General features: G+C 37.6%; 1 protein-coding gene across 4 annotated transcripts in view; it reads right to left on the reverse strand.

The window, feature by feature from the left end:
• Window positions 1-225: 225 nt before the first annotated feature.
• Window positions 226-21,756, reverse strand: part of OGDHL (oxoglutarate dehydrogenase L) — a 69,111-nt gene continuing 47,580 nt past the window's right edge. For 3 of the 4 annotated variants that reach the window (XM_042459823.1, XM_042459819.1, XM_042459820.1), the window contains 7 exons: window positions 11,891-12,069; window positions 9,982-10,053; window positions 9,128-9,253; window positions 4,893-4,965; window positions 4,399-4,562; window positions 1,555-1,709; window positions 226-859 (listed from right to left, as the gene is read on the reverse strand). In XM_042459823.1, the coding sequence (XP_042315757.1) occupies window positions 736-859; window positions 1,555-1,709; window positions 4,399-4,562; window positions 4,893-4,965; window positions 9,128-9,253; window positions 9,982-10,053; window positions 11,891-12,069 (893 nt within the window). In that variant the 3' untranslated portion in view covers window positions 226-735. Of the gene's footprint in view, window positions 860-1,554; window positions 1,710-4,398; window positions 4,563-4,892; window positions 4,966-5,007; window positions 5,603-9,127; window positions 9,254-9,981; window positions 10,054-11,890; window positions 12,070-21,756 lie in introns of those variants that run through there. The other variant, XM_042459822.1, reaches the window with a different exon arrangement.

Here is a 21,756-nt window from a genome sequence, read left to right on the forward strand (position 1 = left end):
TTTCCCCACACGTAGATTTTTACAATGATGTGGATCTACATGAAGCTCTTCTTACATGACAGCTGCACACATTTTCAAGCATGAGTCTATATGCATGTCTTATATAGGATGATTAAAAAAGAATGGTGGGAAAATGCAAAGCTGCTATTACTTGGTTTAGTACCATTCTTTTTCATCACCCTGTCTGTCTGTCTGTCTGTCTGTCTGCCTTCCTATTGAGAGAGAGAGAGAGAGAGAGAGAGAGAGAGAGATTAAACTAATTACAATAATTAGTTTTGATAACTAAAAAGAAAAATAATGCCTCATTCTCTGCTAAGCTGTATGTTGCATTTGCACATGCAAGGGTCTAATAAAGAATAAATGCAGTCAGTTTGAACAATTATCAATTTGAGCTTTATGAGACTGTTTACATAATCTGCAGTAGAACAGTTTTTGTTTTACTGTCACAGTGTACAGAAATTCCTTTAAATTACACATGTTGATTCAGTCTAAGTTAAATGTTCCAAAACATAACATTTTTTTAAAGCCTGTTTGTTGTGTCTCTTCACTAAGAGGTAGCTGTGCTGTAATCCTTAAAACCACATTAACTGGAGAAGAATTGAGAGGTACCCCTAGTATTTGCATCATACACAATGGCTCAGGAGAGATTTTCCCACTTTTTTTTAATGGCCATGGCCTTTCCTATATACATGACTACTAAACTACATACTGAGAAGATGGACTGCTGTATTAAGATCAAAACTTCTTTCCTTCAAAAGCCTCCAGGTTGAAAGCTGTGTCCAAAAATCTTCTGAGTGATACCAGATGAGTGTTCTTGTTACCAGTTGCTGGAGCAGCAGCTGGTTCACGACCAACATACCTTGAGATGGAGAAGATGAGGATACATGACAGAAATTGAACAAGGACATTTTCAGAAGCAGGCTTACATTTAATTCTCACTCATACTTCTGGCATTTCATATGGACTGTTACTTATACCTAAGACAAATGTGTAAATACATGTCACAGAAAATGCTAGTTATATCTACTTGCTTATTTTATTTAGCCATTAGATTGGTAAGAAAACTCAGTGTAGCCAACTTGTCCTGTTAAGCATCATTAACTGCACAAGCACTGATTGTACCCAGCACTTGTTTCTTCAACATTTGTCTTTAAGGTACAGACTTTTTTAAAATCAAGATTTGATTTATTTATTGGTACTGTACATTCATAATTCAAGCAGATTTGTGTACTGCTATATGGTTTGAGCCAGCACTTTAAGATTACATAAAGACTTCCTAATCATCTTAAAGAGATAAGAGAATAATCATCCTAGTGAAAAGTTCAACAGAGAGCATGACCTTGCCTAGTAGGCAGCAAGGTTAAGGAAAGTTACCACTAAAATAACCACAATTTAAGAGTCAGATTGAATACTAGGTCATTTGGAAAGCACAGATGGAAAAACCAATGCCTCAGCTCCATCTTCTCATACTTTTTTCAGTTTTGACACTGCACCAAATAGAAAAGAAGGTTAAGTCGTCCTAAACAAAAAGAAGAGCAATGCAAGTACCCTTACCATATGGGACGAGCACGGTTCACAATAGTGCGAAAACGAGGTTTGACATAGTCATAATAGCCTATGTTCTTATGCTCTTCTTGACACCAGACAAGATCAGCTTTAGGATACTTTTCAATTTCCTCTTTGAGCAAGTCAAAAGGGAAAGGGGAGATCTAGAGAAAGAAAATATTTCTTAAAAATCATATTCCAACAATTAAAGATATCAAGAAATGTGTTCAGTCTGCATTTTTAAGTAAACCAACAACCTGATCTGCATCTCTTAGACAAAGCGTGAACATTATGAAACAGTTATACCTCATATTTTGCATGGCCCAAATTTCTGATGCAGGTCCCAGCTTAAGAGGTGAATCGAAATATGTATTGTATGACAAAATACACCTAGAAATTGATATTCTGTGACAAGATATTAAAATAGATATTTTAACTTTTATGTTGATTTTTAAAAATGATTAAAGTAAAAACGAGGCAGAACAGTAAACACGAGAATTTGACAGAGAGAGGAAACAAAAGACTGATGCAACCAATTAACTGCAAGGTTATGTAATTTCTTTTGAAAACTACACTAAAAAGTAGTAAAAATGAGGAACAAAGGCATGTTCCAGTATCTGGAACCATAGGGAAATTTTCCTTTCTTCATATGCATGATAGTCATATTAATGAAATGAACGGCAAAAATGCATAGTAGCTGTCCAGTTCTATTGCACATCTGCAGCCAGCACAAGTACTTTCTGATATTTGTTCTGTGGGACAATACATATTATTTGTATGTTATAAAATAAATTGTATATAATTTTTTTAATCACTAACTTAAATCTCTTACTTAGGGGCTTTTCAGGGCAGAATAAGTACATATTTAAATATCATTTTGAAATCAATGAGTCCTAACTGCATTTAACGTTAACTGGATTATGTATTATGTATATAAGATACAACATGAAACAAAAATCCTAAAATGTATTCATATACCTTGTCATAGTTTGCCAATATTCAGAAGACACGGTGCTACTTTCTGTTAATGTTACACCCTGTCCATGTTCTGCATCTGCTTGTGAAATCTTAAGTGTTACCTTCTCCTGCCACAGTGGCCTTAAACAGAGCATATGGCCTGCAGTCATTTAGGAATCTTCAGAATATTTTCACAAGGAATGCCAAAACCCATTTTAGTTTGTTGTTGTTATTGTGTGCCTTCAAGTCGCTTCTGACTTAAGGTGACCTTAAGGCAAACCTATAATGGGATTTTCTTGGCAAGATTTGTTCAGAGGTTTGACGTTGCCTTGTCAAATGAGTCTGAAAGTCACATGCATGTGACTTGCCCAAGGTAACTAGTGGGTTTCACGGTTGAGCTGGGAATTGAACCCTGATCTCCAGAGTCACAGTCCAATACTCAGACCTCTATGCCATACTGGCTCTTTTTCATTTTAGTTTGCAGTACACTAACATATGCATGAAACCACTGGGACAGGATGTTTAGAGTTTTAGGTTCAGGCTTCACCAGTATATGCTGAGGATATCCAGCTCTTTTATTCCTTTCCACCTTATTCCAAGGAAACTGTTTCTTTACTATGCCAGTTGCTGGCATCTCTAAAGAAGTAGATGAGGGTGAACAAATCGAAGCTTAATCCAGACAAGACAGGGGTCAATCACAAGGCAGACCTGGGAATTGGTATTCAGCCTTTGCTAGAGGGGCTTACATTCCCCCTAAAGACACAGATTTGCAATCTAGGTGTACTCTTGGATTCAGCTCTGAGCCTGGAGGCCCAGGTTTCTGTGATGGTCAGGAGTGCACTTGCACAATTTAAACTAGTGTGACAGCTGTACTCATGTCCTTTAAATGTCTGGACAGGACACAGTGGTATATGCCTTGGTTAGTTCCCATTTGGTTTAATATAACATGCTTTATGTGTGATTGCCTCTGAAAATGCTCAGAAATTGCAGTTGCCCTAACTCCCTGTTACAGTAGATGTACTGGTTGTCAGACCATTTCATGGATTAACTCAGAGGGTTGGTGAGGACCTCTAAAGTACTATGTGAACTGGGTCCAGGCTACTTGAGGGATGAAATCTCCCTATATGAGCCCATCACAGTATTTTGGATCTTCAGGAGAGACCCTTCTTTCTCCCCCACTACCTTTTCAGGTTTGGTGGTAACCAAGGAGGGCCTTCTCACTGACTTTAGATCTTCTGCCATCAGCAGGATAGGATGGTGTCCTCTTTGCTCTCCTTCCACCAGGAAATAAAAACATACTTATCCCATCAGGATTTTAGAAATTGACTGTGATGGGTTTTAATGGTGTGCTGTGCCATTTTGTACATTTTAAAATATAGTCTTTTCATTAATTTTAAATGTTTTTATTCTACGGATTGTTAAATTGTTTTTTAAAATGACTTTCATAATCATAACCATCATAATACACTTCCTGTTAATGTGAAGAAGGCAGAATAAAAACAGAAGTGATCAATTTGCCAATCAAAGATACAAATGTTTTGATATGTTTTAAATTCTCAAATACAGCAATCTGAAACATTTAAACATCACATGTAAGAAAGAGTGTCAAAACAATCTCAGAAAAATAGAAGATGAATAAATATCATTAGTACATTATAAACAGAAAACTGTTTACCAATTTCTATCAGAGAAGATACCATGGTTACAAAACCTTATACCCCAGTCAAATCTTCCCTGTTCATTAAAGAACACTGGTATAAGTAAATAAAAATCAATAAAATGTATGTTATTAAATGCCCTTTGGCTTTGCTTTCCTGATACTCATTAACATAAAATAAATATAATTCTTTTTACATTCCAAGATGTCAAACCACTGGAACAAACTCTCATTCCTACCTGCTCTAATCTGGTTATAGCCACCTCCTTCTCCAAATCCTGGTTCTTCCGCTCTTTAAGAAGATCATAGTATACCTTCCCTGTACAGAAAATCACCCGTTTTACTTCGCCAGAGCTTTCAGCTGCAGGGCCATCTTCAGGAATCACACGCCTGAAACTAGTTCCTAGATGCACAAGAAAAATATTTTACTATAAAGAACCTAATCTGCTCTTCAAGAATATTACAGCCCTCATTCAGAGGGCAAATAGGGGATGAAAAATATTTAGGGACCTTGACAGGTTCAGGAAAGGGGTAGGCAAAGAAAAGAATATCCAACGGAAGGGATTACTGGAATTAAGTTAAAGAATATGCCATTCCAGAAATGTAAACTTGATTGTTTCCTGCATTGCAGAAAGGGACTTAGTATTTTAGAATTGCAATGCAATTCAGTGCAGTGCAGTGCAATACAATGCTACATGATGTATGAAGGGGAGAATAAAGTATTTCCAAATACCTGACACCATTTCATCAAAACTGGATTTTGCTTCAGGATGTCTCAGTAAGGACTTTGGTGTAAAAATAATCAGCTGTAAAATGGGCATCATCAGAAATCTTTAATATTTGGAAATATTCAACATATTGAGATAAATTATTTCATAAACATCAATTCTATAAAAAGTTTGTGTTTGTATCTACACTTTTACTTGCATTTTTTTATTATAGAAAATTACTGGAATCTCAATTTTGGGGAAGATGTAAATTATAAATACAGCAATACAATATATACAAGAAGGAATGGTGAATTCTATAAACAAATATTAGGTATAGTGCATGGAGAAGAACCAGAGTAAAAACAACCCTATCTAAAAAGGTCTCCTAGAATATTCATAATTGTTTCAAACTTTTATACTAGAATCTGTTCAATTTAGAAACTGCAAATAAGAGAAGACTCCATCAACGGTATGCAAACTGTGGCTCTCCATCCCACTTGACCACTGATTCTGCTGACTGGACCTAATGGGAACTGAAATCCAGGTATATGAATAGATTGCTTACCTGCAACTGTGGTTCTTTGAATTATCACACAATGGGTTTTGCACCTGTACAGGGACACCATTCAGAATGTTCCAGGACTGAGTTGCTTTGGCGGGAAAGCACTCTCCTCCCTGTACAGTGCATATTCCAGCCTCCCCTCCATTTCCAGTTTAACTGAAGTAGATAATGCTGGAACCAGAGAAAGAGGGGAGGCATGGTAGGATGTGTGAGGGCACAGATGATTGCTTGAAAAAACAGTGTTACAGATATGCAACCTGTTTTTTTTTTCCCATTGTGGTATCTATACCTCACACAATTGGTGACTGAAAAGCTTAGCATTGGAGATGGGACCAATTACAGAAACAAAGATTGTAATGCCCGGAAACAAAATTCTGCATCATCCCTAGCCCTAGAGTCCAAACAATAATGTATTATAAAAGTCAAGGGCTGAGACCTTGTGACAACTTTATGAAGATAAGGCATAAAAGCACAACTGAGGAATACTGTAGATGCTGCAACAGATCTGGTGGGTGAGCCTTGACTGAAGTTAGAAGCAGCTTCTTAGTAAGAGTGTAGGACAGGTGAATAGTCTGCACCACCCACTTGAAAATTCTCTGGGAAGATGCATGGTGATCCTGTTTAGGACCATCGTAACAGAGGAACAATCACATAGAATGGTGAAAAGGAGTAGTCCTTTTGACATAAAACACAAGTACTCAACCAATGTCCAATATACGCAAAGACTTTTTAAGATTGGTTGAAGGTTTAGAAAAGAAGTAAGACTATACCAGTAAGACTGTACAGTATTCTAATTTATATGGAAAACAGAGACCACTTTTGGGAGGAAGGTAATACCTGGGCAGAGAATTACTTTGTCCCTATGGAAGCACAAGAATAGCTCATCAGACTGGAGAACAGCAAACTTAGAAAATCTCCAGGATAAAGTGATGATGAGAAGGAAGACCACCTCCACAGTGAGAAGATGTTAATCCACAGAAGCAAGAGGCGTAAAGGGAATGTTCATTAATTGTGATAAAACTAAAGACAAGGACCACCATGCTGCCGGTCGTGTGAGTGGTGGATACAGATGTGTGACACCCTTAAAAATATTTTCTTCATAGAGTTAGTGAATAATTTTGCTGGCTGAGTAATCATTCCAGAACTGCTTTCTTTGTATTCACTTGAAAGAGAAGATCATGTAGAAGGGATAGAGTGTAATGAATATGACAATACAACTTCCTCTGGGAACAAACCACCAACCGTCAATTATCCAAATAAGGAAATACTGACCGTTTTGAGTCCTTAGAAAAGAGACAGCTACTGCCATGTACTTCATGAAGACTCTTGGTGCTATGGGGAAACTGCTGGGAAGGACCTTTACTGGTAGAGGTCATTGAATTTCCAATGCAGCGGCCTGATTCCAATATGAAAATAAGCATACTTATCTATGGATCAGTCCTCGCAATGGAGGAAGGATAAGATACATTGAAGAGTCACCATCCTGAAGTATCTAAGTTGGTTATAATGACTGATGCTCAAAAATCCAGCATAGGAAAGAAACCTACATCCCTTTTCAAAACCATAAAATAGCAGGGGAAATAGCCAGTGTACTTGCAGCTTTGAGACAGATGCTTTATAGCACCCTTTCCCAAGAAAGTAGCAAACTCTTCTCTCAGAATGCAGGAGGGAGAGGAAGGGTGAGAAATTTATTGATGGGAAGCCAAGAAGTGAATTCTATGTTAATCCAGGTGAACAATGGCCACTGCTCAAAAATGGTTGATGAGGTTCTGCTGGGTATTTTAATGGCAGTAGACCTTAGGAGTTCAAGATAGAAATGGGCTTTCAACAGTAAAGAGAGGCTGCAGTGGAAACCCAGGAACTCAGTCAATCTTGAGACTTATGTATGAAGAACCAAAATATATATTGGAGTTGGAGTTGAGTGAACAGGAAGAATGGAATTCATGTCATTTGTTAGATTCAGAAGAGTAGGGATGGAGCACTGGAAAGTAGAGGAAGATGGAAATCCATTTCCAAACCTGGTGACATAGTCTGTGTTGCTGTTGTTGGAAGCCAAAGCTCATTTTCTTTGTACTCAAAAAGGCCTTTAAAAGATTATCCATGGCTTCACTGATTTTTGGCATTGAACAAACAATAATACCAAAGGGAATGTACTGTATTTGTCTTGAGTCAGTCCTCCAATAGACCTGCTGAGTGAAGCTAGGTGTATCGGTGGAGAGCCCCAGGCCCAGACATCACCTCTAATGCACAATCTGCCATATGTCTAGCAGATTGAATTTGCTGGGACACAAGGTGGCAGGCCTGCTGATGAAACTGTCACATTGCTGGCACCCCATATTACTGATGAGGAAGTCTGAGAAAATGGTACCATTACTACAGACACATTGTCATGAGGAACTGGGGCTACAGGAGCAGAAACAAGTAGGTTCTTATTCTTGTGCACCTTTGTTCTTAGACTTGAAGGCCTTTTTTTCTCTTCAGTTCCAGTGAAGGGGTCAAAGATTGATACGTGGAGTATGCTGACCAAACATCACCTCTAACTCTGGTATAGTCTCTGTCAAAGAAGCAACTCTGTGAGAGGCTGAAGAAGTTGTTGAGGATGGTATAGAAGTTGGATGAAATTGAGGAATCAGAAGACAGAACCATAACAAAGGATGGCACTGTGAAAACCGATTTTGGCATCAAAGAAGACTGAGCTGATGACATCTTCTTCAGTTCTGAAAGCCATTTAGAACGTCCCGAGGAAGGCTTAGTCAGACACAAAGAAGCAGAAAATAAGGTGTTATTCATCACTACATGCTTCACAACCTTAAGGGATTCTTCTCAGCAATGCAGTTTAAGCCAAGAGTCTCAGTTGGAGAGGGTTTGGGCAGTGAAACCCCAACAAAGAGCGAAATACTTGGAACATGACCTTCACCCAAATAAAAAAGACACATCATGTATGCTGGAGAAGGCAACTTTACACCTGCAAGAAGAGAAAGCTGTGAAAGGTGTCATATAGGTCATAAAATCAAAAAGGAAGAGAAGAGGAAAAATTAGAAGGGGGCAAGAGAAGTTCTTTTTCTTTTCTTTTTTTAGCAACTAAGAGAAGGACAAAAGAAGGAAAACAAAAAGTCAAGGTATTAGATGTGAGGAGAAAGGTACTCAGTAAGCAACAAACCATAAAGGTTTCTCTGACAGCAAATGAAAAGAAACTGAGGAGAGAGTAGCTTGGCAAGCTGGCATATGTGTGTGGCAGGGCAAGGTTTCCCAGCAAAGCTACTTAGTTCTGGAACGTTCTGCATAGTGTCTCTGGGCAAGTGTAAAACCATTATGTGAAGGCATAGAGACCACAATGAAGAAGTGGAGAGCCCCAGATTTCCAATCCCCATACTAAAGAATGTGAAGCACAAAAGAAATGTATCTATTGCCTTTCATCCCTTAGATTTTTCCCTTATAAAATTCCGAAAGTACTTTCTCACATATATTTTGAAGTACTTTGAACAACTGGGAAAAGCACGTAAACATTCTGTATGAGGAAAATAATTTTTACAAACTATACACAGGACAATCTACAAAGAGCAAAAATATTACTTTCAACTAATGCATAAGCATTATGTACAGGCCTACTCTCATACCCTCCATATTTCATTCTGTTACATACAAAAAGCAACAATACATTAATCAAAACAAGCACATAATTATTCAACTACTTACAGGCTTCCTAAATGGCAGTAAGATCTGCCTTCTGAGCACATGGAAGTAACTGGCTGGAGTTGAACAGTTCACTACAATCCAATTGCAGTCATAAAGCTGGGAAACCTCAAAATCATCATCAAATTCCTAAAAAGAGATATTTTTTAAAGTAAAAAAAGCAGTGTTTGTTTTCTTTCTATCTGTTACAGCCATCTAATTTTGCTACCTTCTTATATTTTAGTTAGAAGAAAGGCATTTAAAACAGATTTAGAAAGATCACTACAAAGTCTTTCTGATTTTAGTCCTAAAGTTTCTGAGATAAATACTACTTCTAATTGAAAGAAAAAATGCATTGTATATACTTGGGTTAAAAGTGATCCTGCAAAATGCTGTTTAAAGTTATTAGCTATGTGTCACATGTACCGATTCTCAGATCAAGACCTGTTCTATTTATGTTTCTTTTATAACTAGGGCATACATGTGCTCATAGCACAATATTTTCTTGTATGTTTAAAAAACTATAAATTAGTCTGTTAGATCCTGCATACTACTTATTTACGTTTTTAACTCCAATAGTTCATGTCCACTGTGCATTACACATGGGGTGGCTTTTTTTACTTACAAAGACACACTGTAAATGGACATGACTGCATTTTGTAACTAACTAGATTTTTGTTATTGACCAACATCCACTAAGTATTTTATATATACAGCTTTCTTGGAGTACATTTCTTCCTAGAAGAAATGAATACAGTTTCATCTTTCTACAGATGGAAAGTTAAAACAAATGTCCATAAAAAAACATTGGAAAGATGGTTGGGAATGGGGCTTAAGATGAAGGGCAGGTGCAAGGGAAAAACAATAGACCTACTTACTGGGAAAGCATCTGGATCATCATTGCACATCTGAAGAAACCGCTCTGGCCTGGCTGAAGAATGTTCTGGGCCCTGATAAACATAATCATTTAAAATATGAAGTCTGAAACACGTGAAGAATCAAGTATATAATTGCTATTCACGCAGCTAGAGCCAGCACCAGCAGGGACTAGGTTATCTTGGGTGCCTTCCAAATGTAATGCTATTATTTGGAAGCACAGAGCAGTATGTGAAGTCTCAATGCCTAGCCATAGGGTATTGCAACGTGGCTCTAGCACAAAAAAGGACCCATTAAAGAATCATGACCACTGTGTGCCTCAATTTAAACAAACCATATATAATTTAAATCAAATGTTATAGTTAGCAGTAGGGGTGCAAGAGATGCAAGCTGAATCAGGTAACTCTCTAAGGAGGGGGGGGTGACACCACTGCTTCCCAAAATCTGCCTTCAGGCAGAAATGGGCTGTGTCTCTTTAAAATGCTGAAGAGATGGTGTGAGTGGAACAAAGCTCAATGGGAGGAGAAAGGAGAGGCCCTAGGTTTTAAAAAAAATGAATTGAACATCACATCATACCACATACCATACTTTAACCACACAGAATTATGTGCATGTAAATACATTTAGGCTCTGAATACAATACTGTAATTTAAAAGTATAATTTTAATTTTGCAAGTTCTTTTATGTTACAGCTATTACCATTACATTCAGTGATGCATGAGAATTATAATTTATGAGTAACATTAGTACAAAAAACATTACTAAGGCTTCTGTATGGTGTGGTATGGGAAGAGGTCAATGGGCAAGTGACACCATGAGTTACTGCACTGCGTGACGCCAACCTTAGTGACGCCACTGGCTAGCAGAAAAAATAATTCATATACTGTAAATATATTACTCTGTTTCAGGAGGAAAAAAACCCTGTCCTGATAGCACAGAGTGCAAAGCTTAGATAATGTTTTATGTTCAATTAAAACAGTTCACAGTTCAAATATTTTGTTATGGTGTCAATTTATTTTACTAAAATGATAAAATGAACAGTATACTTTATCACTATCAGTTTTGACAAAGATTTGAAAGTAGATCAATTGCTTTTAAGGTGCCATAAAACCAGATGCAACAGGGCTGTGCCCTTTGTTTTCAAACTGATTAAAACTCCTGGAAGCAAGAACCCATCTTGAAAACAAGCACACATTGTCTTCAAAGCAAGTCATAGCTTTTGGTTCTGCCTCAGCATGTCATTTCAGCACTGGGACAGCGACCTGCATTTGTGTACCCTACTTTCATTATGATCAGATCAGCACTCTTAGAAGTACCATCATTCAGTAAACTACTATGGTCATTGGCTGCATCCACACTGCAGAAAGAAACCAGTCTGACACCACTTCAAACTGCCATGGTTCAGTGCTATGGAATTCTGGGAATTGTAGTTTTGTGAGACATTTAGCCTTCTCTGTCAGAGAGCTCTGGTGACACAACAAACCACAGTTCTAAGAATTCCATGGTATTGAGTCATGGCAGTTAAAGCAGTGTCAAACTGGATTATTTCTGCAGTGTGGCTGCAGCCACTGTGTTAACATAAGGCCTGTTACACTAACAGCTGCACATTTTCAGACACACAAAGCTGGTATCCTGTCATTTTTATTGCATAACTGGTTGTACAGCACATTATGTTACCAGCTGCACAATTTCTTGCATAACTGATTTACACAACCACTTGTATAAAAGTCTAAACTAATTTTTACCCCCCCCCCTAGCATTATACTAATTCAGGCCAAGGTGTGAGTTCAATTCTATGTTGGAGTTGGGAGGAGCATCCTAAGAAGGCAGTATGGACCCCCTCCTTGCCCTTAGCCCACCCAAGATTTATCTACATAAATTACTATTACTCTAATTAGTTGAAAGCCCTACCATTCCTTCCATTCCATGAGGCAAAAGTAGGACAATTCCATTGTGACGAACCCATTTGGCCTGTCCCGAGCTGATAAACTGATCTATTATGCATTGTGCTGTATTGTGAAAGTCGCCAAACTGAGCCTCCCAGCACACCAGTGCATTGGGACTTGACATAGCAAAGCCAAGCTCAAAACCTGAGCAGGAAGAGAAAATATATGATTAACAACACATTATATTCTGTCACAACCATATGAAATATATGGGAACAGATTATAAAGATAAGTTAGAAACCAGAATTAGTGGCTACAATAAATTAATTTCTTTTATATTGGAATATTTCAAGTGGAATCTTAGAAAAATTTCATTAGAACCAAAGATAAATATTACTACACTACCCCAGTCTTTGGAACCACCATAACTAACTTTTAAACTAAATAGTATGATCTCTAAAACAACATATTTTGTGACGCTCTCCTTTTCTCAGGGAATATACAGGACAAAAAAACTATCAAGCCTGTTGACTGGAGAAGATAACGGCACAAAAGACATGTGTCATGTTACTAGCTTTTAAAAAATATAGTTGCCCGACTATAAAAAATATGCCAGACTTCCTCTTAAAACCAGTCATTCCACTTTCTACTAATGAAGGGATTCTGTTACCACTCATAGTCTTCTCTGAAATTATTTTATTTCAGAAACATTCTGCATTTTGGATACCTAGATTTCAAAGCACCCTCAAAAACAAATGCAATTAAAGATAGTAATAAAAATAAATACCAGCAGGCAAATTAGTGCATTAAGAACAATAAAACAGTACTAAACATCTCAGTTATATTATATATCAGGTACCTAGTGTAAAAGGGAACCTATATACCAACAAAAGCTCATGAACAGAAGAGACTTCTATAGGTGTCTAAAAGATAACAAACAGGAAAGTACCATAGCTCAGTTGTAGATGGCATTCTCTGCACACAAGAAATCCAAATTCAGTTCCAGGTAATGTATGAAAAGGCTGGCAAAATCTTGGTGAAACTGTGTCAGATGTACCAATAGTCCAAAACACACTGCAGAAATAATCCAGTTTGAGACTGCTTTAACTGCCCTGGCTTAGTACTAGGGAATCCTGGGAATTGTAGTTTATTGTGGCATCCGAGCTCTCTGACAAAGAAGGCTAAATTTCTCATAGAACTACAATGCCTATAATTTCCTAGCATTGAGACAGGGCAGTTAAAGTGGTCTCAAACTGGATTATTTCTGCTGGGTGTTTTGGACCTGAGTCTAGAAATAAACTGGGAGTAGACAAGGTCTTCACACTAAAATAATCTGCTTGTAGCAGTCTGTTCCTGTCAGTGTCAAACCACTTGCTGTGATTTTGCCAGAACAGGGGTAACTGTGTCTAGAAAGGTTCATCACTCTTTAAGAAGGGAGCACTAACCATAGTTGATGATGGGTACTATTAAGTCCACCGCAACACAAGATCTAAAACCATGCTGCTGCCATCACCACTACCCCAGTTATAAACATGATCTTTATGAGGAAGTGAAAGAACACCTATCTTGCCTTCACTGAATATCACTATATTATCTATGACATACTTCACGCTAGGCCCTTGTTTAGAGCTTTCTCAACTACACCTTGGTAGACTGCCCCTCTCTTTTTAAACTTTTTTGATTTTAAAAGGCTCTTCATACTGGAAATTCTTCCACATTTTGGACCCATGGAGCTGATTTAAATCCACAGGGTAGAAATCACTTCTGATGTTGAAAGAAAGACTTCCCTGCCCCTAAAATAGTTAAGGGAGGTAATGTGGTAGAAACGCCTCCAGACCCCAGAGGGAGCAAAGGGCTTTTGAAAAGTCCTATTTTTTCAAATGGCTTTTAAAAACTCTTATTTTTAAAGTGGCCTTTTAAAAGTCAATTAGTACATTTGGGGCTACTTATACGGCAAGCATAACTAACAGAATACTATTCCTTATACTTTTAGGGACCATCCTAAAGTAGCTCAAAAACTGGTATTAAATTGGTTCAAAAAAAATCGACTGGACAAATGTCATTAAATAAAAATAACACTTCTGGGATTGAAACCTTAACTTAGTTATTTGCTGTTCTAATTTAAGCACTATGTAAGTAGAGGTGCATAAATATACCTAATAATTCTGAATTTTTCCAAATATTCAGAAGAACTGTGAGTACATGGAAAAAATGGGAAAAAATCAGTTTGTGCACAATTTACAAGGTCAAAATGGTGCTATTTTTCTAAATCTTGTCATATTTCAAAGTCCAACAGGTTCTCATTGGAATGTTATTCAGGATTCTCTTGGCAGATTAACAAGAATGTTTTACCTTTCTAAAAAGAGGTATTGGGATGGGGGGGATCTAGTATAGAATATCAAATGACTACCATAGTCCGTTCATTGCATCTCTACTAAAACAGTTTTAATAGCAAATTGCCACAATAGCTGTAATCATGATGCTGCTTTGTTGTGCCATTCCATAATGCTGGATTTGAAGAAGAGCCAGAGAGTGCATGAAAACATAATTAAATATAATTTAATGTAGTCTCTTTTTTAATGATCCACCTTGGCTCCAGGGCATTTTGTTTACTTCTGCTGTACACCTATGGCTAATAGTGCATGTAAGGCAAAATATCTTTTCTTCTCTCTCCTTGCTCCTCAACCCTCTTTCCTTGGACTGCTACACTTAAATAGGTTATGAGATTAGCAAGAGCAGAAATATCTCTACACGACTGAGAAATGCAATGTAAATCTAGCATCAATTTATAACAGGGGGACAGAATGGCTTTTCCTTCATAATTTATTGGCATAGTGTGGACATATAAAATTACATTGTTCCCTGTGAAGTTATAGATACAGGTCACATATTCTTGAGAAATCTAGAAAACAAGGAACCGGGTCCTTTTAATGGGGCAAAATATATTCTATTTGCTCTAAATATGCACTTTCACCTGCAAAACAAATCTGTCACTTAAGAGAATATATTTTGTATACCCTCCGCAATCCTTTATAGCCACCCTATAGTTAACATGAAGAACAACAGCTTTCCTGACCAGCTAGCCAGAAAGTTGTATCAATCTCTGTTCCTAGAGAAGTTTGAACCATCAATAGTTTTCCCAACCCTGGTTTAAAAAGAGCCTGACTCTTCAGAAGTTTATATTCTTTAAAATAAATATTTTATTACATTTTCTTTAAAGTTTCCTCTGTTGAAGCTCTTATCTAAAACATGTTGCGATTTTATTTATTGATATAATGCTTAAAATAAATTAAGTGCTACCATTGCTGTTGTGTACCTTCAAGTCATTTTTGATGTATGGTGACCCTAAGGCAAATATATCACTGGGTTTTCTGGGTAAAATGTGCCTTTGTCCTCCTCTACGGCTGAGAGTGTGTGACTTGCCCAAGATCACCCAGTGGTTTTTCATAGCTGAGCACAAAATCAAACCCTAGTTTCCAGAGCCAATAGCCCAAGGGTTAAACCAGTACCACGCTAGCTCTTACAAGTGCTACCTAGATTAATTTAAAAGGCACTTTTAATTTCAACGACACTAACAGTTTAAATTACTGTTAACATTTTAGGTTACTTTATTTTATTATTTTGGGGATTAAAAGAGGGGGAGGGAGCTCACATTGTTCAGGAGCCCTTAGAACATTTTGGGGATGCTTTTCAAATGGTGCAAGGATGGCACAGGAAGCAGAATGAAAAAGCCAAAGATTGGTTGTGCAAGCTTCTTTCCACTTGTACAAGCAGTGGATACAACACTACATGCTTTTGTTTCTGAAATGTGGTAAACTGTAAAGAACTGCTTGTAAATAACCCTAAAGTATTAGACTTTCTTCTTAATATTGAATTTGTACTCTGAAACAGAAGAAACGAGAAGGAGTAAAGTCTGGTGCACCAACCTTGATCATGGTGTATAATTCACAGACATTTGCTTATTGAAGCATTTCAAAGGATGCAACAGCATCTGGTAAATGTAGCTCCTATGGGAACACTCCCTGGTGAGTACTTGTAGCTACAGTGGCTGCATTTCGCAGACGTTTTCAAGATTAGTTGAAAAAAGAACCACCACACCTTAATTCTAAAGTGTGCATCTTTGCCCAAGTGAAATCTTTAGTTATTCCAGCTGGCAAATGTTTTCATCTTACTTTCCTGTATCAGAAAGCTCAAATGTTTCACATCACTGATTCCTTTGACTCACATTCTAATCTGACGGGATTAGATTATTTGGTTATTCCCTGAAAATACTGATTTTAAATTACCATATTACATTTTTAATATAATATTTATTCATTTCAGACACACATACATTTAAAAAAACATGCATACAATACATACAACCACATACCCACATGCAAATATACTCTTACATATTACAATTCCTAAAATTATCTTTCACATATTAACTCTTACCATATTACTTGTTACTAAATCATTGTTAATACTACAATCCTATTTCCCACCATCATACTTTACCCATTTATTTACTCAGTCTATTTTACATATTTCATTCACACTCATTCTTTCCCACTTACTTTCTTTTTACATTCCTTCCTTCTTTCTACCTTCCTCAGTCTCCTACCATTTTCTCTTCCTACCTTATCTCTCTGTTCCTCTCCTTAAAATTTCAACTTTATCTCATTCTCTCCTCTTCACTTTCCTTCTCCCCCTCTTCAATCTTGTTATCCTTTTCTTAAATTTTCCTTTTCACACCTCCTCTTACATTCTGTCTCGCTTACTTTATCCTTCTTCCCACTTTCTTCCACTTTCATCACAATCCCATTATCCTTCTCTTCCAATCTGTTTTTTATACTTCCTCCTATCTTTTATTCCCCCTGCTCTGGTCCTTTTCCCACATTCTTCCACTTTAGAAGGTAAGAGTAAGTAAAGAAAAAGATAATAGGAGTAAAGATAAATAGAGTAAATGTGAAATTACAGTATTAAATTTGAGTCCATTTAGATTTTAGGCTTTTTTTTACTGTAAATTGAAAATTTTTATGTGACTAGCATAAGTGACTTTGGACAGGGAAAGTAGGAAACAGACATAACTATTTAAAAATAAAAATAAGTGAAAAAAGAGCTTTTAATACACACACACACACACACACACACACATATATTACCTAGCTAGCAGGGGCTGACAGCTAATGAAAGGGAATGTTGAATCAGACACTGATTTAAAAAAGAGATTAAAGCATGGAATATGTAGTTGGATATTTAAAGGTGGAGAGAGTTGGACGAGGTTACTATAAACTCATTAAACAGTTGAATTTAAGACATTGAGTGGGGATTTCTCTGTATGGGCCAAAAGGCCCTGGCGTCCTGTTGTCCAGTTCAGACAACACAGGCCAAAATCCCAGGGACAGGATCAGGCTCGATCCTGCCAAAGCAGACATGGATGTGGCCCAACCACGGCTTTTACCCTGGGTCAATCTGACCCTGGTTTGCTGCAGAGTTTCCAGGAGACGCTGTGGTAAACCTTGGCTATTTATAACACCACTGGGCTCATCGTCTTGTTGTGCTTTTGCTGGTACTGAGAAGTTCCCCATCACTGCTTATGGGTGCAGCCAGGGATCCTGTTTCTGCATGAGACTCAGCAACGGGAGGCTTCTGAGTACAAGCAATGGTGCAACAAGGTAAGGGATATGCGCTGGTAGTGGCCGACTGAAGGACCAACCCAGATGAGCACCAGGAACAGAATAGCATGGGCTCAGCTTGTGGTGTCCTGGTCCATCTTTTCAGCACCTGGCTTGTAAAAGAAGCCATTCCCTTTTCTGCAAGAGTAATTTTACTTATGTCTGATTCATTATATATGCACATATCTAGGTCTGGCATTTATCATCACATCACAGTCAAGGGTGTCTCCTCACATCAATTTTTATTTTAAGAAACACTTGTTACCCTAGTACTTTTAATAAGGCTTAAATCTAACTGAAACAATTGTTGAAAGGTAAGGGTCACCATAAATAAGAAATTACTTAAATTACCATAAACAACCCTTATGTAAATCTCTGGATTTAATTTAGAGTTGTGTAAAAACAATTACCTATTCAAGAAAGGGTTATAAATGGCTTCTGAAATTAAGAGACCGAAAATGAGCTTGTAAAAGAGTTCATGATAAAGTGGGCCCAAAGTTTACACATAATATCCAGCTTGATGATGCGGGGGGGGAGGGGTTTACTTTGTGAAGAAATTTAAAGGAAAACCTATATAGGATGATGTATATATGGTTCTAATAGCTGTGAAAAATGGCTGAGACATTTCAAATCAATGTTGGATGTCAAGATAACATATGTGGTGGATTTGTAAGAAGGTGAAAAGTAACCGGTCTCTCATTTACACATTAATTCATAAGAAAATTTAAGCTAGATTATGTAATATTACCAAAAATATTTTTGTTGCGCCTTATAGAAAAGAAACAGGATAGTAATAAGGAGAGTAAGTGTGGTGTTGTGCGGTTTGAGCACTGGTTATGACTCTGGAGACCAGGTTTAAATCCTGCTGAGCCACATAAACCTTGGTGACCTGATGTAATAACCGTGGCTTAAATTTAGTTATTTTGGCAGGATTAATTACTTGTAGCCCAAAAAAGAAGAAGATTTTTCTTCTCTTTTTTATTTTTCTTTTCATTACAAGCAGGAGGGGGGGAACAAGTCAAAGCCCTATTTTGTATAAATTGTATGGCCTCCTCTCTCTCTCTTTAACTTTCTCTTTTTCTCTCCCCTCCCTGTTTATCTTTATTGTTTATTATTTTATTGTACATCTGTTGTTTTAAAAATTAACAAAGAATTAATATCAAACCTTACATAAAGTCTAATCTGTGTGCATTTACATCCTGCTCTTGCACTTCATTGGATCGGACTCTTGGGGTGTGTATATGCATCAATGGAATATTCAATTTGTTGCAATGTTAAAATATATATACACACTGAGATTTAAATGCAATTGTGCTTGCCCTATTCAATTAGAGTTGATCCCCATAGTGCCCAGAGAAGAAGCACCTGGACATACTCCATGTGTCAACATACATCCAATAATTAGAGGAGCCATATGTGAACTTGCATGTGTGTATTTTTACTTGTGACTGTATCTCTATATCAGAAACACATGTGAATTCAGGAAACACCAGATTTCTCACAACTACTGTACTATTTAGCACTGCCCTATGTTATGTTAATTTGTTGCTCCAAAACACACCACATTTAAAACCACAAGCTAGGACTCTGCCTCTTAATTATTCATAACATTTTAAAGCTGACAATTCAATTATTTAACTCCCTACTGGAAGTCAGTGGGGGTTGGGCATTTAATTTAATCTTTGTTTTCAATATTACCTATTAAATATACAATACCCTGTGTAGGATAATTGTTCCCCAAGAGTAAGAGTTTCAAAATACTAGGCAAACTAGGAGAACTTATTAATAAACAAAGATAAAGTCTCTGGACTCCGTTTCTAGCTGTGATAGAATCTAGCATCCCTACCTTTAATTAGGAAAGTTTATGAGCTCTGCAACTCCTGCTGGTCATTGGGACACACCTGGCTCTTGATATGCTCTGCACACAGTAGGCTCCTCTTCAAACCCACCAGCAAGCAGCACACTGACAGGTCTCATATATTGTCATTTGTGAATTATCTGTGGAGACTGGATAATGCAGTTATCTAGGTAGTGTCCCTGTGGGAATTTGGGTTTTAATTTTTCACTTCATTATACGGGCAAGAGCTAAACACATGGCAACAAGGAAGAAAGTTTCACTCCTTATAATTTTACATAAAATGACCATATTTATGGTCACTGTAGTATATTCGACATTCACTCAGTGATAAGGCTATTTCTCTTTCTTTCTTGGCAAAATGAAAGCAATAACATAAACAATAGCAGCTTCATTTAATATACAGCTTCTACCACACTAAGTAGTCTCTAAGCGTTACAACTGTAAGCTAATTGCCCCCAACAAGCTGGCTAATCATTTTAGCAACCCTGGAAGTATGGTAGGCTGAGTCGACCCTGAGCCCTGGCTGGGACTGATCTCACAACCTTGTGGTTTTATGAGTGAGTGGCTGCAGTACTGGCATTCAACCACTGTGCCACCAAGGCTCCTGGTGTTACAGAAAGTGTGAAAAGAAGCACACGGAACTTACACCCGAGGCATGCTGTGTGAAGTCATGCCGGGAAGCTGGTGATTCCAATGTCTCTCGCTGGCAGTAACTTGCTCTGGATTTAGGCTTGACTTCTAAGCAGCTATTTCAGATGCTGAACATATCAAGGGAGGGTACATGTTGGGTTCAGCATCTTGGACAGCTCTTTTAAATTCTGGACTGAAACCTAGTGCAGATTTATCACCCTACTGACATCTGAGCCTAAGCCCCCTGCCCCAAATCTATTCTTCCAACAATAGAGCAGAAGTACAGAATGAAAGCTCAAGCTACTTGTTCTTCTCCTTTCCTTACCTGTTCATCCGAATAGGCTACGTGTGAGAGAAAAACAAAAACTTTGGAATTAAGCAAAAGTAGCATTCCAGATGCCTGGGAAATATGCTGAATAGTCTCAATTGTGCAGAACAGCAGTATGTGGCACTTATAATGTTCATACATGAATGCACACCAGGCTGCATTTGCAAAGCATGTGAATTTTTATGAGCTACCCTTATGCTAATTCTATTCAAATTGTTTGGCTAGATCCTGATGAAAATCTTCAGTAAACAATTTGGCTTTGGGTACTAACTCAAAGAAGTTCACTTCTACAGACTATGTTCTATATTTCTCTCTGCCTCTGCCGTAAGATTAGAATCAAGGTTCTGCCCTTTGCTTTTTTTCTTCATTCAGACTTCTCCATACCTGCTTCATAATAGATTCATACTCCCTTCAACTAGTCATCTTCTTTCTAAGAGAATTTATGGGAAGCTTAAGGATTCTTGAAATAAAGCAAAATCTAAAAAAAACTTTCTGTAGGTTTGAGACTGATTTTATTTTTAAATACATAAAAGATAGTTTCTAATGACTGTGGGGTTATGACAGAACACACACACAAAAATGATTTATACATTCAAACATTCACACATATGGTGCTGCTTAGAATAGTAAAATTTACTTTTACCTATACAGTCGCTCCTCCAAGACTTGAATCGGCCAAACTTGACGTCCTGGAGGAGCGACCCGCCCTTGAGGTGAATGGGGTGTGCCGCCGCTGCACACGCCCTATGTCATGCACCCCCCATTTATTTCAATGGGCTTGATTATCTGCGAGTCTCCTAACTTGAGGGGGTCCGAACAGATCCCCGCAAGTTAGGAGGGGCAACTATATCTGTTTAACTCTTAAAGGGTTAAAGTGCACAGAGAGTGGTAGGAGGCTGCAAATGAATTCTGCAAGTGGAAATACTCCAACCTAGATTGTCTCCCCCAAACCATCAAAACATATAGCCTTTTCTTTAGTTGCTGTTCCACTCTTACAATGTACTGTAATAGTACTTATATCTATACTTGGAACAATGTTTCCCAAATTTGGGTTATCAAAGCTTGAGCTACAACTCTCAGAATCCATGCATACCAACCATACTGACTGGGGTTCCTTGGAACTGAAGTCAAAACACATTCATCCGCATAACGCAAAGAGTAACACCCCCTTATGATTTTCATTCACAGAGAAGATATCCAGGCCATTCCAGTAAATAAGTTTATAATGTAAGGATATTTATGTCTTATGACAAAAAGAACCAATAAATATTGCAAACAGCCTCAGCTACCGAATCCCCTAGGAATTTTTACAAGATTCTTGTAGCTTGACTTCCAGGCAACTTGTATTAAGGTGAAGCAATATAACGGTGGTTGTGTGTGGAAGGGAGAAGCTGGTATGCAAAAAACAAAACCAT

This window comes from Sceloporus undulatus, chromosome 3 (assembly GCF_019175285.1).
Source record: "Sceloporus undulatus isolate JIND9_A2432 ecotype Alabama chromosome 3, SceUnd_v1.1, whole genome shotgun sequence".
In the NCBI taxonomy this organism is placed as follows: domain Eukaryota; kingdom Metazoa; phylum Chordata; class Lepidosauria; order Squamata; family Phrynosomatidae; genus Sceloporus; species Sceloporus undulatus.